The sequence below is a fragment of the Somniosus microcephalus genome, chromosome 24 (assembly GCF_052327205.1).
Source record: "Somniosus microcephalus isolate GS21.2 chromosome 24, FLI_Smic_1.0, whole genome shotgun sequence".
NCBI lineage: Eukaryota > Metazoa > Chordata > Chondrichthyes > Squaliformes > Somniosidae > Somniosus > Somniosus microcephalus.
Genome location: NC_141010.1, coordinates 31,293,814 through 31,309,826, shown reverse-complemented (window position 1 = coordinate 31,309,826; position 16,013 = coordinate 31,293,814). Strand labels below are relative to the sequence as shown.

General features: G+C 42.6%; 1 protein-coding gene across 3 annotated transcripts in view; it reads left to right on the top strand.

Moving 5' to 3' along the window:
* The window catches only part of nbr1a (NBR1 autophagy cargo receptor a), a 61,803-nt gene extending 53,690 nt beyond the window's left edge, over nucleotides 1–8,113 (top strand). For all 3 annotated transcript variants that reach the window (XM_085966397.1, XM_085966396.1, XM_085966394.1), the window contains one exon: nucleotides 3,648–8,113. In XM_085966397.1, the coding sequence (XP_085822523.1) occupies nucleotides 3,648–3,821 (174 nt within the window). In that variant the 3' untranslated portion in view covers nucleotides 3,822–8,113. The remainder of the gene's footprint in view (nucleotides 1–3,647) is intronic.
* Nucleotides 8,114–16,013: the final 7,900 nt, after the last annotated feature.

The following is a 16,013-nucleotide window of genomic DNA, read 5'->3' as shown; positions in this document are numbered from 1 at the left end:
GGATCCCTGTACCTTCCTCACTCGTAGTCACACCGTCCTGTCCCTGACCACGGACTACATCTGCAGTAATTAACTTCATAGGTGTGACCATCTCCTGAAACATAGAGTCCAGGAACTTCTCCCCCTCCCTGATGTGTCGCAGTGTCCGAAGCTCGGTCTCAAGCTCCATAACATGGAACTTGAGTTCCTCTAGCAGCAAACACTTGTCGCAGATGTAATCACCGTTAGCCTCAATGGGGTTCACCGGCTCCCACATCTCGCAACAGTAACACATCACCTGCTCCATTCTATATAATTAATTAAATTTCTTATTATTAGTTATGAAGACCCTGCCCGGATATATATGATAATATCACACCACTATTCAATACAGCACTTTTTAAAAGACAATCTCTGCTTTATGTTTGCATTAGCCATTTATATTCGATGTGGCTGCAGTCACTTGTAGCTGGGTTCTTCCCAGTTGATGCTAAGCCTCCTTTTGCTAATTCAATTCAATCCTGATAAACAGCATTTTTACGACGTAATGTTTATAGTTGGCTTAGAATTTTTCTATTGATTGCAAATGATATATTAATGCAGGGCACTGTGACTTGGTAGAATGTGCATTTGCTCCTGCAATTTTCCCTACACTACAGATTCTTAATTCTAACCATGCCACTGAGGGAATTGACAAGTGGTGGCTCTGCAGTCCATTTGTGGAATCGATTTGAGTGTTATCTTTGACCACTGTTACAGACTTAGTAATAGTCAGCTGAAGAGTAGCATTAACAGGCCCGACAGCTGCTCACATGCCTATCTTCAGTATGGTGTGCATGGGGCGGGAGGAGGACTGGCAAAGGAGAGGTGACAAATATTTTGCTAAAACTCCTTTGCAGTTGTCATGACTTACCTGGGTCAGGTGTGTGCTTAAATCAGCTATGTATTTAGATAAATTGTACTATATTGGTAATGATCAGTTACTAGATACTAACCCCCAAAACAAAGCGCTGGATTGGTAAATGATGCATCCGTCTTTAATGGTTTATTTTGCCAAAGAATATGTTTGATTCTATTGCTCCCTTTCTCCACAATGTATACTCCCTCATGGTGGAAAATGTGCAGTCTCAAAGAAAGTTACAGACCTAGTGAATAGAGAGGAGATGGTGGATGTTGTATACCTGCATTTGGCACTGTCCCATGTAATAGGCTGCTGTATAATGTTCAGACCTATGGAATAGATGACCATGCATTCTTTGGGAAGAGCAATTGGCTGGTTGGTAGCTGGCTGAGAGTACTGGTGTCTGGGGAAGTGTCCTGGAGGCAGCAGTTTTTTAGGGTTTGGTGTTGGAATCTCTGTTTTATAATTTTTTATATAAATGATTTGGAGAATGGAATTGTGTCAAGGTGACTAAATTTGCACATGACACCAAATGGGAAGCAGTGGAAAATGATGGTTTGATCGATGTGCACAAATCCAGAAAGATATAGAGAAGCTAGGTCTGTGAACAGTGAAGAGGCAGATGCAGTTTAATATGAAACGGTGAGATTCAGCACAAGGAATGATAATGTGGATCATATCCTAAATGGAAAGATGGTTACGCTTTCTCGACAGGAAATAGATCTGAGGTTTTGGTGAACAGGTCGCCAAAACAATTGGTACAGTGGTCATAGGCAATCACGAAAATGGACAGAATGTTGGGCTTCTAGCTAGGGGTGTAATTTATAAATCGAGAGGCAATTCTAAAATGATCTGGCCGAGCTACATCTGGAGTACTACATGCAGCTTTGGTCTCCCTATTTTAAAAAGGATATCAAATTTTTGGAGGGAGTGGAAAGGAAGGCTGCTAGATTAATTCCAGGGGACAGAGCTATGAGAGGCTGGCTGCACAGAATATTCGAAAAGGAGAAAGAAAAGTTGAGAACAAAGATGCTTGATTTGGGAAAAGCCTATTCTAGTAAATTTAAAAAGTACCATGTGCAGGTAAAATAGGATAAATTGACAAACCGAGCGATAGATCAACAATAGGAAATATTTAAACAGGAAATGGAAAGGGTATAAATTAAATATTTACACTCGGAGGAAGGGCAGTATATTAAAGGTTTGGCTACTATGACTGAATAGGGAAATTTGATCAGTTACAGTTATGAAGAGAGACTTTCAGGGGGAAATTGGGTTGATTTGCGCCCGGTGCTAACGGGGTGCAAATCCCCTAGCACCTGGGTGCGGCGCCGCTAATGCCTCCTGCGAAATTCAGCAGGAGGTTAGCGGTGGTAGCCGGTCGCACCCCGTGGCGCTGCACCGCCGGCGATGATATCATCGCCGTGCACAGCGCCCCGGCTGCAAACTTCCCTTGCGCCCCCTGACCTATCGCCGGACGATATGTCCGACAGGATCAGGGGACGTTTTTACAGCGGTGACAGCGCTACTTAAAGCCAGGTGTCGGGCGGCCATTTTTATTTTGGCCGACTGCCAGCACCTGCCCCCTTTCCTTGCCTTGGTGAGACCACACCTTGAGTATTGTGTGCAGTTTTGGTCGCCTTATCTTAGGAAGGATGTTCTTGCCATGGAGGGAGTGCAGCGAAGATTCACCAGGCTGATACCTGGGATGGCAGGAATGACGTATGAGGAGAGATTGGGTCGATTAGGCTTATATTCGCTGGAGTTTAGAAGAATGAGAGGGGATCTCATTGAAACTTATAAAATTCTAACAGGACTAGACAGACTAGATGCAGGAAGGATGTTCCCGATGGCGGGGAGTCCAGAACCAGGGGTCACAGTCTAAGGATAAGGGGTAAGCCATTTAGGACTGAGATGAGGAGGAATTTCTTCACCCAGAGAGTGGTGAACCTGTGGAATTCTCTACCACAGAAGGCAGTTGAGGCCAATTCATTAAATATATTCAAGAAGGAGTTGGATATATTTCTTAAGGCTAAAGGGATCAAGAGATATGGGGAGAAAGCAGGGACAGGGTACTGAATTTGGATGATCATCCATGATCTCATTAAATGGTGGAGCAGGTTCGAGGGGCCGAATGGCCTACTCCTGCTCCTATCTTCTATGTTTTGATGTTTCCCTATTTTATGCGGGGTGCCGGCACTCCTCTTGCGTGCCGAGCTGTTTTCCCGGTACCCCACTCCCCAGTGGTCCAGCAAGGCCCCGGTGCGCACAGCGCTAAGCCCCTCCCCTTTAATCAGGGGAGGAGGCCTGCAATGACGCGGTGCTACGTGCCGCTGCCCGTGGCGCGGTTGCACTTAGCACCGCATATTTCAGTAGTAACGCCCCAAGAAGGAGGTGGAGTGCTTCCAGTAGAGCCCCACCTCCTGCTTGGGTCGCTATTACTGAAATTCCGGCGGAGGGGCGCTAAATTTAGCGCCCCGGTGACATTAGCGTCCCAAAAGGGACACCACTTAATTTTTCCCCCTAAAAGTTAAGGTTAAAGGATGATCTTGTAGAAGTCTTCAGATTATGATGGGTAAATAATAACAGATTTTGTTCACTGGTTGCCTAGAGGGCATATATTCAAGATAATCAGAAAAGCAATTAAATGCTGATCATGCATCCAAAACTCCGTGCTCATGATATAGAATGACTGACTTTAAGGAGCTGAAAAGTTAGTAAAAATGTATTCCTGAACTCATCTTGTAACTTGTTTTCCTCTGCATAGGTTGAAGCAACAGAGAATCAAACAGCATCCATGATGGATATTCTTTTTGAAATGGGATTTTGTGACAGACAGCTAAATATGAAACTACTCAAAAAGCATAGCAACAATCTCCTTGAAGTTGTCACTGAACTTCTCCAGATCAGTGAGAACGACTGGTACGTTGACCGCCACTGAATAAACACAGGATACATGGACTGCCACTTAGTTAACATGGAGCTGCCACACATGCTGAAAGAAAATTGTGCACAATAGCAGTAACCAAGGACATCCACATGACAATGTCAATATTCTGAGAATTCATTTTCAGCAATATGTTTCATTGCATTAACACTGAGTTCCATTATTAATGGGAAAATAATGTGCTTGCTTTCTCTAGTCCATATTAATCTACATTTCACTTTTAAGTATGTGAGTTTTTATAAAGTTAACAAATTAGCTGTGGATTAACAACAAAGCCTGAAGAAAAGGGGATCAAGATGTGTCTATAAGTCTTTGAGTCTGTTTTGATTATTTTTGGAAAATCTGATTATTCCACATTGATGCTGATATCTTCATGAGTTACACTACGCTCTCAAAACAAGACATTAAACACCTTTTTGCATTACATCATAATGTATATATTTCGTTTTGAAAAGCAATATTCCTTGCAGAGTAGGATTCTGTGTACAATTAAACACTACAGTGAACCTGTATCAATGCAATGAGTGTGCTTTAGGGACCCATTGATATGGATATGCTTCTTTTATATAGACCCTTGCCGGGACGAACATTCTAGTCGCATATTGTACCCATTCAGCCAGATACAATTGAAATTTCATTTTAGATCGACCATTTTCTGGAGGTAGTGTAAGCCTATTTCTGCAATTTGATCATCTTTTAAATTTGCTGTGAAACTCCTAATTAGCAGAATGCAAATCTGCAGTAACAATAATTGCCATTTACCACAGTCTTTAGTTTATAAAACAGGTCTCTTGTTAGAAACAGTGTTTTGGGTTGTGGCAAGTAAAATGCTTGTATGTGTGAGGTCAGTTCTTGTACCAGATGATTTCTTCAGCCGCAACAATATGCATAGCACAAAATTGAAAGCGTCACGATCAGACTCTTGTTTTAAAACATTAATCAGATAGCAGTGGGGAAAAACATAATTTGAAACAGAAAATTCTATTCTGCTGGAGTAAGTAAAAACATTACATTTTCTTAGCCTTTCATTTATATTTTCTTCTAATAGTTCCAGTATGTGGAAGTTGTGTTTTGAAATGATCACTGTAGCATTAGTTGGCAACCTATATATGCTTCTAAGGATCCAGTGTCGAGTGGGTGTTCTCAGTAGCTTAGTCTCTGCTATATTGCAAAGTTAGCACTTTCTATTCTGCATTTCTGGCCAGTTTTAGGAACTGCACACAATAATGTTTGGATTGAAATATCACTGAATCGGACTCTGAAATTATGTGGCGTCTTTTAAAAGTTCCTTTTTTCTTTTAGGGCTGAGGTAGATTGAGGGTTACATATTGATTCAAATGAAGATAATTTCAGATTTGGAGGAGCCAGCTTTTGCATGTGTTGGAATCCACACAATTACAATTATACAGGAAACTTTGTCCTATCCGGGACCAAGCTGTTGCCGTCCCATCAAAACTGCCGGACAAACCAGCGCTAATGTTGAAACATATGGAGATTTTGAGCTCCGTATCTGGCAACAAACCCTGTTGCTTAGCAACAGCTTCTAAACAGTCGGCCGTACCTTGCAAGCGTCTATGTAGCTTAGCAACAGCTTCAGCAAGACCTTGCAGAGCCTGACTGGTGGGAAAAAAAGCAACGAAAAGAAAAAAAAACTAACTAAACGGCTCCTGATCTTTGCCGGTGGCTCGAGCATTCCGGACAGTTAACCTCTGGATAAACCAAAGTTTCCTGTATTCCCCACCCAAGGAAACAAAACTTTTTTTCCTACTCTGGAAAATGTGGTACTACTTTGTGGCAGTTTTTAATTAAATGTTTCTCACAAAACTTCAGTTAATATACGGTTGGGACTCGAAGAATTGTACTGATAATTCAGATTCCTCTGACGCTGTTTGCTCATTGTGACATTGGAGCCTTCGCTCCATCTGTTTCTCAATTATAGTACTTTTAAAAATGTAATGTAGCTATACTATCAACTCCTACACACTTAACACAAACAGGGAAACGCTAGGGTAGGGGTGCAGTCCTAGCTGTTCTTTTGCTCAAGGAAAAACTTTAATAACTCTAACTCTAGAATCTTCACAACTGTTCTCTCCTCCATTTCCCCTCGCCTATCAAGAACAAAGTTTCCTCCGCTGAAACTCTTGGTTTCTACATTGACTAAACTGGTGCAGCGGTGATTTGATTTCGATATTTTTTGTCAAGGACAGATGCTGCTGGATTCACTCCTAGATTAAAAAAATGAAATTAGTGCATTGGATAATGATGGATTGTTCATGTTTTTGAATTAACACAGGCTGAATTAATTGGTCACAAACTAGTTTTCCAGGAAACCCTGTTCTTTGACTAGGTGCAAAAATAAATATTGGTTACTCTGAGGGAAAATAAACAAGTGCTTAACATATTGGCAATATAGACAGCCAGCTTTCTCAGTAAAATAATATTTTAGACAAAGAAGCAGCAAGTCTTTTTACTTTTACAGCTAGTCATTAGTGATAAAACAAAAAGAAGTGCTAGTAAACCTACCTGTAAACACAGTTTATATCCAGCTGGAAAATTAATGAGCAATTGTGCAATCAAAGTTCAAGAGTCACCATTTATGGTAAAAGCATTTTATTTATGATTTTGCTACAGAAATCCAGATACTCAAGATTTGATAAATACTTTTAACCATCAATTTTAACTACTTTGCTGCCAAGATAAGGAGCATATCCTAAGATTTGACTTGATTTCTGTAGTCGCCATTTCTAAGTAAGGCTTTGGTGTGAAGGTTGCAGCAATATTTACAGTATTGACATACATCTTTTTGTTAGTTTATGAATGCTTAAGAAATCAAGAATGTTAATCCTGGGAATTTCCACTTTAACTGCTCTTGGAGTTGTCCATTCAGTAAGTTACATTGATACAGTACACAGTGTTGTATGGCTAAGATGGATCTCTTGTATTTTGTTATAATTTGCATTCTACAGTTTTACTCCTATGCCCCAAATTTTTTAATGTTATGAGTGCTATGATGTACTGAATAGTGTGTTGCTGTTTCATTCATATAATTGTGTGATGTTAACTTAGAACTCTTGAAATTGGTACGAAGTATGCTGTAGAATGCAAGAAAAAGTCAATGTTTTTTCTCACACCTGTGCTTCACCTTGCACCATGACATATCTTGCAGATTAACTTCAGTTACACTGTAATAATTTAAAATAAATCTTGTACCTTTTTGAAATAACACGATTACATTAACAACAGTTTACCATGACAAAGTAAAGTATTCAAGCTATCAATATGTTGGCTGTATTTTAACAAGATATCAAACACAAATGTTTATTGATGGATGTAATACTGTGTAGGGATTCCCTGGTCAACATTTTTTATACTTCCAGGATATAGTACAGGAAACTTTTTTATCTGGCATGGACGGGACCGACGTGGTGCCGGTTCATCAAAAATTCCGGATAACTGAAAGCTATAGTAAAAGATACGGAGCTGAGAGCTCTGTATAAAGCAACAAACCCTGGTTGCTTAGCAACAGCTTCAGAACAATGGCCACAAGTTGCAAGCGTCTCTGTAGCTTAGCAACAGCTGCAGCCACACCCTTGCACAGCAACAAATGGAGGAAGGCAAGTAATAAAAGTTACCTGAACCTATTCCTGAATTTTGCCGGTTAACCGAGATTTCCGGTTATTTAGGTGCCGGTAAATCGAAAGTTTCCTGTACTGACAAGTGGTTTACACATTGGCATAGCTAGGCTTCATTTTCTTAGAATAGACTTCATTTCCTTAGAAATGAAGGGTGCACACTCGCATTCACCCAATCGACAGGTTCTTCCTTGGTACCATTTCATCTTGCAGTTAGTGGCTGTTAGCTTTACATTATGGGACTAGGAATCAAAAGAAAGGTCCTTTTTTAAAAATAAAAAAAACTGGAGACAAAAGCGTATTTCCATGTTTCAAGAGCATGATAGATATGCCACACACAAACCATTGAACCATTTCTTCAGCTCATCTGCATTCTTCTCTTACATCCATGAATCCTTTTTGCACATAATTTATCTCAAAATTTGCAGTACTTTAAGATAAAAATTAATGCTTCAGCAACTTCTGATGGCTTCATTTGCACATTGTCTACATTTGCATGTAATTGTCCTAAAACCGATTTTAGAGTATGTACTCTTGCATACATTACTCAACATTCTTTACAGATCTGTATTTTTCTCTTCTTTTAAAATGTGATGTAAATGAAATTTGATTCGCCTAGATAAATAAATCAATAAAAATATTGTTTAAATAAAATGAGGTCTCATCGGTGATTCTCTCTTCAGCATATGTAATGTCCTAAAACGAAGCTGAAATTGAATTGACGTTGTGCCAAACATGCAAGGACAGTTGTTCTGCAGTCTGTATTTTCATTAGAGTTTGTCACACAGCATAAATATGATACTGGTCCTTGACTGCTAGGCAAAATGTATAGCTGCCAGGCAAAAATTATTTTCAAGGTAATAGATAATTCTTTCAAATGTGAATGATACTTATTTTCATCTTGCTGACCTTCAGGAATGGGAGCAAGGGATTTTTTTTGTTGAAGTATTAATACCTTTGACTTCTGTAGTCTTCATGCAGTGGAGAACAGGCCACCTACTTGCAATACCACTCTGAACTGGGAAATGTTAGGGTGGTCTGCAATGATTTTCTCTTTCTCTCTGTGTAGTGGAACTCTGACATTGGTCAAACACACTTTTCACCATTGCGCAATGTGGGCCCATTTTGCTAGGTCTCTGCTGAGGGACTTTTTTAAACCAGTTTTAGTTAATATGCATTTCTGAATGGGATGCTGCTTTGGGTGCTAATTTGAACCATATTTTGTTTGTACAGAACGCTTGAAATTTGTAGATTATATCCTGAAAACAGTTTGAACCAAAACAGATAAAATTATGTTGTGGATGCAATGGCGCATTAGCATTAAGATGAGGTTAAGGCCCACCTTGGACCTTTTTGATTTGTGTACCAACTTTGAATGCATACAATCTATAGATATGCTTATAATTACTGTTACAAGGACAGAGGTTGTCCACTGAATAACACAGACCAAGTTTGCCACAACACAAAGCAAAATACTGCGGATGCTGGAAATCTGAAATAAGAACAGAAAATGCTGGAAATACTACTACAGATGCTGCCTGACCTGCTGAGTACAGACCAAGTTTGAATTGGCTAGCATTTTAGAACAACATTTTCTCATCAGTAGCTCAAGTTTGACTCCCTATGGGAGTTGGTCAGCCACATTCCCAGCTTTCAGTGTAGAGTTGATACCCATGGCCTTTAGAAAACCCTCGATTTGAAGATTAGGTCTCGTAAGAAAAGTCCATCTGAATGCAGGGTGTATATAATCCTTTGTATTGTCAGTGTCTCCCCAGTGAGATGCAACCAAATGAACTCACTAGGGAGATAAATATTTCCTGCATGATTGATTGTCATGTGCAACAGAATGGTCTAAATTTGGACTATAATTTCTGTATATTAAAATTTTAGCCCATTAAACTGAAATGGTAATATCGGGCCTATACTAAGCATCGAAAGCTGATGGTTATTCTGCACCCAAAGATTGCCAATCACCACTATACAGTATAGAGCTACAGGTTGTCTGAGGTCCTGTTGAATGGCTGTCTGGACAGTTTGAGATCTGCAATGGCTTCTCCAAGATCGGAGGATTAAGATCGGAGGAGAAAGTCAATATAAGGTAACGCTTCTGCTGGAAGGTAGCTCTCTCGCCTTTTTCTGTCTAACCTGGGGTTGGGGGAGCATTTAGAAATAACTAATTTAATTGCTCTTCTCCCCTTTCCACCTTCATTTATTTTGTTGTTTCATTCCACTAATTACCTTCCCCCCTCCCCCAATCCCATGTTGTGTATCATTGTTTGGCTACACGTGTAGAGTGTTGCCCTCCTGCAAAGCATTATTATTACAGTAATAGGTGAGTATCTGTTTTCATTAAGTAAACAGAACCTGGTTTCTCTAATGTTTGTGCATGAACACTGTATAAAAGGCAAACCTTATCCTACCTATTCAATGGGAATAGAATATGAAAGTTCTGGTTGATGTAAGTTAACTGAGAAATGGTGGTCCCAATGTCTAGCATCCGTGGTGGTCATTTATGTTCGCCACTGGTGGAAGCAATGTCATTTCCAGAGGCATTGACACAGTCTCATTTATATTTCTGCATTGATTCTGGAGGAAGTACTCAACACTTTTTTTTAAATTGCTCCACAGCGTCAACATGTGGAATCCTATGCTTCCCTTTTGCCTGTGACACCTGTAGGTGACGATTCCCTAATTAGATTTTCTGATGTTACTTGACATTGGCCCAGAAATTCGGGTCGGGGGCTTCCCGCGGGTGCAAGCCCCCGACCTACACTTACATATCGCGCTGACATTTGAAGACTGGGCCTGCGTGGCCCTGTTCAGCTCCCGGCGCGCTGTGCGTGCGTGATCCAGTGGCGTACTTAGTGCAATGAGTCGGCTGGGATCACGTGAGCACTGGGCAACCAATGGGAGTTTACAAAAGTCCATTCATAAGTTAGACATAAGACCTGTCAAACTCATGAAAAGTCCGGGCGCCCAAAACACTACTAAAACTTTAAATAAAAGTTTTTAAAAATTCCAATAATTAAATTAACTATTAATAACTTTTAAAAAACTATTTTAAACAATTATTCAAATTTCTGCCAATTTTTTTTTCAAGAAATCGGGTCCAAAAATACACTTACCTTACTGTAAATTCTTTAAAAATAATAAACCTGTGGAAAAAAAATTCTAACTTTAATTATTAGACCATTTACCTTATAAAACTAAGTCCTTACGTCTGCTTTTTACATTCGCAAAAAGTGGAGGCCTTCACGCACGGACAAACCTGCCAAAAAAAAAACGAAGTTCAACGCGTACGCGCTGCCTGAAACGTCGCTAGGGAACCGCCTCTTAACCCCTTGGTTCAGAGGAGAGGAAATGCCGGTTTTGCGCGCATGCGCTGTGCATGCTGAAATCCGGCACTTCCAACGGGCCCACGCGCGAGTACCCCGTCCGTACTCACGCGTTGGGACCGGAATTACTGGGCCAATTAATTATGTGATGCTGTGTGACTGCTTTCAGTCTGGATGCAGTTTGAGGCTCTGTCCACATGGTGATGCTGTGGAGCAATTTTTAAAAAAAGTGTCGAGTACTTTCTCCAGAATCAATAGAAATGAGGCTGTGTCAATGCCTCTGGAAATGGGATGGCCTCCTGCATTCGCCAGTGGCAAACATAAATGACCACCACGCATGCTAGACATTGGGACTACTATTTGATCGGGCTGAGCTCACCTGTAGAGGCCAGCAATGCAGTTCCCACAATGCTGACCTGTGTGGATCGCTTCCCCGCCCACTCTAAACTTCTGGGAAGGTTCACAGCTGGAAATGTAATGTCTCAAATCTACCGCGCAAACCTTGCGTGTGTGCAGCTACTCCAGAGTTGCAGCCTGAACTCCAACTCCAGCCTGCAAAGTAAATGGGACAAATTTGGTACACCAGCTCTCATCAGGTTGCGGAGATGATTTCACAATAGAGATGAAATCCATGTGGCTGGTTTCAGAGCAACATTGGTGGAGACCAGGAAGCATGTTGCCTGCCCTCTTGGTTATTGGTGATGCATGATGTGGGAGACAAAAAAAAATTCTCTGGAGGCCAGTCACTCCCGTGCTTCACCCACGTGTCCCATTATTCAAGTATAAGCCATCAGCAAGGGTCCCTGGATACGAGCAGAAGCCCAGGCTAATTTTCACCTCTGTAACTTGGACACTGAGGCCAATTGTAGTACCTCTAGCACTACCCTGGCTGAATTAGCTAACTCAGAATTAAGTGCCTGAATATTGATCTATTTTGTTTTTAAAAAAAAAAACTCTTGGTGGTAATAACTCCGAATAAGTCATTGAATATACAGTTGCTTCAGAGATGCATTCCACTGAATGAGAATCTGCATATGTACATTGGAGTTCCGTTTACTAAATTTCACTAAAGTTTGGTTAATTACACTGGACCCTTGTACTTAGTGGAAATCTTTTATTTTGTTTCAAAATATAAAAATGTGTTTTGGTTTAATGAGACAATATTACAGTTAACATAAAGAATCCTGCTGCTCAAATCAGCTATGCACGTATTATATATTTATATCCTGTAGTTTTGAAAATTTCAGTTGACAAAGTGCTTGTTTGATGGACTTGTCTTCTTTTACTCACTAATGGTCATGTTTTATATGGTAAGAAATAATGTGCAAAAGTTCAAGCCACAGCCTGAACTCTGGATTTGATTGGTAGCTTTACTGCTCACAAGATGTTGCATTTGTAAAGCATTGTGACTCTTGGCGGAAGTGACATGTGATCAGCATATATTTATAGCTGTCCTTTCGATTGCAGTGGGGAATGTGTGACCTGAGAGTAAACCAGATATTGCCAATTGTGAATTCTAAACATTCTCTCATAAGTTCAGGACACTCACACCTGTAGTCCCTCAGGTTCGTTACTGCAAAACTTTATCACAGGTGAAATATGAATTACTTAAATCCTACACATAGACTTTCACTTGCAAGGGTGCACTGACCAAGAAGGTGTTACTTAAAGGAAGAAAGAACTTGCATTTATATAGCGCCTTTCACAACCTCAGAACGTCCTAAAGTGCTTTACAGCCAATGAAGTACTTTTTGAAGTGTAGTCACTGTTGTAGGGAAATGTGGCAGCAAATTTGTGCAAAGTAAGGTACCGTAAACAGCAATGAAATAAATGACCAGATGATTTGTGTTTAGGTGTTGGTGGAAGGATAAATGTTGGCCAGGCCACCAGGAAAACTTCCCTGCTCGTCTGAATAGTACCATGGGATCTTTTACGTCTACTTGAGGAGACCGGACCTCGGTTTAACATCTCATCTGAAAGACAGCACCTCCAACAGTCCAGCACTCCCTCAGTGTTACGCTGTAGTGCCAGCATAAATTACGTGCTCGAGCCTCTGGAGTGGGGCTTGAACCGGCAACTACAGGCCAGTAAACCTAATGTCAGTGGTGGGGAAACTTTTAAATAAAATAATCAGGGACAAAATTAATTGTCATTTAGAAAAGTATGGGCTAATAAATGAATATCAGCTCAGATTTGTTAAAGGCAAATCATAGAATTACACAGAATATATAGCACAGAAACAGGCCATCCAGTCCTGCTGGCATTTATGCTCCATTTGAGTCCCCTCCCCTCCTTCCTCATCTAACTCTACCAGCATAACCCTCTATTCCCTTCTCCCTCATATGCTTAACTAGCTTCCCCTTAAATGAATCTATACTATTCGCTTCAACCACGTCCTGTGGTCACGAGTTCCACGTTCTCACCACTCTCTGGGTAAAGAAGCTTCTTCTGAATTCCCTATTTGATCTTATATTGATGCTCTAGTTTTGCTCTTCGCACAAGTGGAAACACTCTGGGCTCGATTTTTGCTAAGCACGAGGAGGTGGGTTTGGGGGCGTGTGAGGTGGTAAAATCGCAAAAAATGGCAGGCGGGCGGGCCCGATCACGCCTCTGAGCAATTTCCCCACATGCGTGTTTTCTGACCCCGTTTCCATCCCGCCTCCAAGAGGTGGGATAGGCCCTTAACAACCACTTAATTGCCTCTATTATCCCATTTTGAGAGGCCTTTCTGATTTTTGGACATTTCCCCCATCCTCCACGCCTCCTCTGGAACACACCAGGTAATCCTGGCGGCCTCACAATTGGATTGCTTACTAACATCTGCAGCTCCACCATTACAAAGGAGTTTTCACCAATGATCATTTGCAGGTGGCAGAACTTTTGTCGCAGGCCTACTCATTGTTGTGGAAGTTTGGAGCCTGACGCCCATCTCCAGTGTGACCTCCTGGAAAACCCCTCTCTCCACCTTGACTGAGCGCTTCCTCAACTGAGGCATATACCAGAAGCATGGCAACCATTTAATTCCTTTCCCCCTGGACATAAGATTCAGACGAAGACCAGCCGCGGCAGCAGCAGAACCATCAACGGGAGCGCCAAGCTGCTAGTCACCCATCTGAAGCTGCACAGACCAGAAGGCGCTAGTGCGCGACATCATTGCTGCCTGGGATGCAAGGGACACTCATCTTGGCCAGATTTGGTGAGCCTGCACAATCAAACACTTTTGTCTCGCACCTTCTTACCAGAGCATTCACAATGGACAAGAACCTGTGGATTCCTATCACCCTGACCACCACACTGACAATTGCAAGGCGCCCTAAGCCCTTAATGTGAAAGTCCCATTTGCGAAATGACACAGGCCACACAACAGTTTGCCATCAAATGTGTTTATAATGACAATGATGGCTGATCCAAATACAAAACATAGAGTCATAGAGTTATACAGCACAGAAAAAGAGGCCCTTCGGCCCATCGCGTCCACGCCGCCCATCAAGCCCTGTCTAATCCCCATTTTCCAGCATTTGGTCCGTAGCCTTGTATGCTATGGCATTTCAAGTGCTCATCCAAATGCTTCTTGAATGTTGTGAGGGTTCCTGCCTCTACCACATCACAGCACCCAAGTGACCACCCTTGTGACTACTTGTGCTTTATCTTCCTCTTACGCGTGCTGCTACGTGGTGCTTCCCCTGTGGCTTCAGCAGATTTAGAGGCCCCTTGCTCACTTTCTTACTGCTCCTGTCTCGACGCCTTTTGAAGCCGTCCTCTGGGATGGCGAACCTGCGTGGGCTCGCCAACAGTCTGCTGTTCCTGCGGCTGCACAGGGGCTGAGACGCCCATCTCAGTTGGGTGAGGACTCTGGTGGGGCTCTGACCGAGGGCTCTGCAGTGGTATGGTCATGTGAGCGCTTGGAGAGGAGCCCCCACTGCCTTGTTCTCTGCCACCAACATCCCTTTCATGGGTCAACCCCACTTCAGAGCTAGAAAGTGGCTGGACAGCACTTCAGGGGGGCCTTGAGGACCCGTTTCTGCACTGGAAGTCCTACTCCAGAGGACTTCCATGAAGGACTGGTTTGTATGCTCAATAGCTGACGATCGATCGCTCCTCGAGATGTCATTCTATTCTGAACAATTACCATGTTTTCCATACCCTGGCGACTAAGCTCCTCCATGGCCATAGCCATCCTCTCCCCTATGGTAGCCAGCATTACCACTGAATTAGCCATCCTTTCCACGGTGGTTGCCATCATTTCCGCGATGATGCGTTCATGCACCAATGCCTCCACAAAAGCTCTGCTCATGTTTGCGATGTACTCCTCCATTCACTCCACACTCGCAGCGACCCTGGAGACAAAACCTGCCAGAGACTCCTGCACCTGTTCCTGAAGTTCCAGCACCGCCCTCCTTCTGGATGGACCCGGAGGCACAGGGTCGACATGCAGCTGAGCTGAGCTGGCAGAGTCCTGCGCCCTCCGACGAGGACTCTCCACTGCTGTCCCTCTCTCCACCATCTGCTGATGCTCATTTGTGAGCTGGATACACCAGGTGACAACACTACTCTATGTCCCAAAGGTCCCATCGAGGTGTGAGTGTCTGCGCTGGGGCTGGGTGCGCTGAATTCTGCTGACCCTGCACCCTCAGAGGTTGCAGCTTCCTCTGAGGAGTCTGGACGCTCAGGCTCTTCCTCCTGGGCAGTGGGGATGGGGGCTGTCGATGGTCCTGTGGTGGAGTAAAGGAAAGAGAGATGTGAGGTCAAGGTTACATGCACATTGAATCATGCAGATGATCATAAGCCAATCTGTTAGAGCATCAGACTCATGCAATGTCAGTGAGAGAGATGCCAAACTCTTCTGTCACCAGCTTGCTGTAATGCACCCATCTGTCCATCCCCCACTTGGGAATCCTCCTTGATCCCGGCAATTTCCAGGGCTGCCTCCTCCCAGGGGGTGAGCTGGGCTACTGAGGGTGGCCCGCCTCCTGTCCTCGCTCTTTCCCTCTTATTGTGGGCTCTCTTTTCCTGCAATGAGGGACACAAGTGGAGTTTGTGAGAATGAAGGAGTGAGTGTAGAGAATCCATAGCATAGATGCTTAGAAGGAGATAAAGGACCCTCCCTGTGTGTTGTAAGTTGTTGTCATTGCATCACAGTGATAGTGTGTGAGGGTTACATGGTCGAATAGTTAAGTGAATGTGACCATAGAGAGAGAGGGAATGGGTAAGGGTGTAGG